The sequence below is a fragment of the Cariama cristata genome, unplaced genomic scaffold (genome assembly GCF_000690535.1).
Source record: "Cariama cristata isolate BGI_N322 unplaced genomic scaffold, ASM69053v1 scaffold28392, whole genome shotgun sequence".
Lineage (NCBI taxonomy): Eukaryota > Metazoa > Chordata > Aves > Cariamiformes > Cariamidae > Cariama > Cariama cristata.
In genome coordinates, this window is record NW_009603673.1 from 1,003 (window position 1) to 3,429 (window position 2,427).

The 2,427-nt window shown below is 51.9% G+C and overlaps 1 protein-coding gene across 1 annotated transcript; it reads right to left on the reverse strand.

Annotated features, from left to right (window-relative positions):
- Positions 1 to 58: 58 nt before the first annotated feature.
- On the reverse strand, positions 59 to 2,421 carry RPL19 (ribosomal protein L19). The gene is made up of 5 exons (XM_009695295.1): positions 2,344 to 2,421; positions 1,777 to 1,899; positions 1,417 to 1,537; positions 943 to 1,053; positions 59 to 237 (listed from the first exon to the last, which is right to left on the reverse strand). Exons 2-5 carry the CDS (start codon positions 1,784 to 1,786, stop codon positions 114 to 116), a joined length of 366 nt encoding a protein of 121 aa, XP_009693597.1. The 5' UTR covers positions 1,787 to 1,899; positions 2,344 to 2,421; the 3' UTR covers positions 59 to 113.
- Positions 2,422 to 2,427: the final 6 nt, after the last annotated feature.

Here is a 2,427-nt window from a genome sequence, read left to right on the forward strand (position 1 = left end):
CAGCTCCAGAAACCCTGGAGAAAGAGCGAAGACTCATCAAGAGGAGTCCCAGATGCGGTGTTTTATTGAACGCTCGTGGATGGAAAACACTATGTACACCAGACCGCCAGCATTTACTTCTTGGTTTCCTCCTCCTTGGAGAGGGTCTTAATGATCTCCTCCTTCTTGGCTTGCAGGCGTTCCTCACGGCGCTTACGAGCCTCCTTGGTCTTGGACCTGCGAGCTTCGGCCTGGTCGCTGCAAGAAGTTAAGAGTTTGTGAATGCGCAGGGATCACCTTGAACAGCCCCGAGAAAGCTTTAACCACCGGCCCTGATCTCCTCTCGCTCCACAGGATCCTGGTTTGCCAAACCAGCTGCTGAAGTGAGCTTTGCTCCAGCGCTCACGTGCCATCCGCAGCTCAAACTGTAGTTCCCCACAGTGGTAACCTGGTCCTGCCCAGCGCCGAGCGAGAACGCTGGGCTCTGCTGCCCTCCCTGCCGGGCTCTTGGTTCTGGGCAAGGAGAAGCCGTGATCCAAGCTCTGGGGACTGCCCTGTTGGGGCTGGCTGGGGTCACACACCTTTACTACAGATCAAGGTTAAGATACTGACTTTTTTTTAAATCCAGTACACAGCAGGATTTTTAAATCCCTTGGCTTTTATGCCTCCTCACTGCGCCCTGTCAATTATTTACTGATCCAAGTGGCTGGATCAGTAGCTCTACCAGTTTACAGCTGTATGAGCAGCTAATATCTGCTGTGGGACCGCACAAAGCTCTGCCAGGATTACGCATTTCTCTGCTCCCAGCCAGCCCTACCCAGTTTTGGTCTGATTCTTTACCAGGGCTCCAGACAGAGCCACCAGCGACAGAGGCCATCTGGCATTACCTGCCTGCAGAGTTATTTAAAGAAAACGGATTCCACAACCTGCGAGACTGAAGTTTAACACCGCGGCAGCACTTACGCCAAGAGCTTCTTGCGAGCTTTATCTGCCTTGAGCTTGTGGATGTGCTCCATCAGAATCCGCTTGTTCTTGAACACGTTACCCTTGACCTTCAGGTACAGGCTGTGATACCTAACGGAGCAGAACAGAACGGACTGTAAACCGGGCTGCCCAGGAGATCAAACCACTGAGCAGCTTCCAGACATCCTGCACCCTTCCTGGCACAGAGCAGCAGTGCACACGAGCGTGCTGTGAGGAGCAGGGTTGCTCTGAAGCTGCTGCACTGGCTCTTTCCTCCGAGCAGGCAGAGGAATTGTCTGGAAAGCTGCCGGAATTACTCTGGAGCAGCTCTCCAGTGCTGTGCTTCCCAGAGGGGATTTCTTTTCATCAATCTGTACGCCGAGGAGCCGGCCACAGAAGCTGCACGCAGCAAGGAAGGGGTATCTAAGTGTGCAGACACGCTGCCCAAAGCTGGGCATGGCATGACAGGCTTACATGTGGCGGTCGATTTTCTTGGACTCCCTGTATCTGCGGAGCAGGCGCCTCAGAATTCGCATCCTCCTCATCCAGGTCACCTTCTCGGGCATACGAGCGTTGGCCGTACCCTTTCTCTTACCTAGAGACAGCAGGCAGGATGAGAATGAGGCCAAATTTCTGCCAGTTGAACAACACGCTTTTGCTGAAGTGTTTAATCCTTCTCTTTGCTTCAACAAGAAAACTACTAACATACAAACTATATTTTCAGGTCCTGCCACAAGACTCTTGAAGATTGTTGCTCAATATAAGCTTGTAGGTGGACCACGTGCCATGGAAAACAGACATTTCTCTGGTCCTCAGAGGGGAGTCAGCACTTACCGATGCCCATGTGCCTGCCCTTCCGGCGGGCCAGGGTGTTCTTCCTGCATCGGGCACGAGAGTGAACGGTCACAGGTTTGCGGATGATCAGACCATCCTTAATCAATTTCCTGATCTGCTGACCTGTGGAAACAAACTCCATGGTCAACATCTTATCTGAAATAAGATGCATTAGGCAAGTACAGGCTCCCATCTGGCTTGTATGAAAAGGATGCAATGCAAAGGACAAGCCAGACCTTTCCCCAAAGCTTCCTCATGCTGCTGTAATTGTTCTTTTCCCCTTCCCATTTCTCCCTCACTAGTTATCTCTGAGCACACCATGTACTAAACCCACTACCACGAACCCACCAGTCACTGCACTGCGGAACTTTGTAAATCCTGCCGATGGACTCATTTCCACTTTGCAGCACAAAGCAGTTGCTCAAGAATCAGAATTTTACCTAAACCAGCCTTATTGCTATGGAGCTAGTCAAAAAGCCTCTTCCCATATCCCTGACGCATCCCTTTCCCACAGGGCAACACAAGCAACGCGTAGCATGGCCGCGTCCGTGAGAGATGATTACTTACGCGAGTTAGCGTTGGCGATCTCATTGGTTTCGTTGGGATCCAGCCAGACCTTCTTTTTGCCGCAGCGCAGGACGCTGGAGGCCA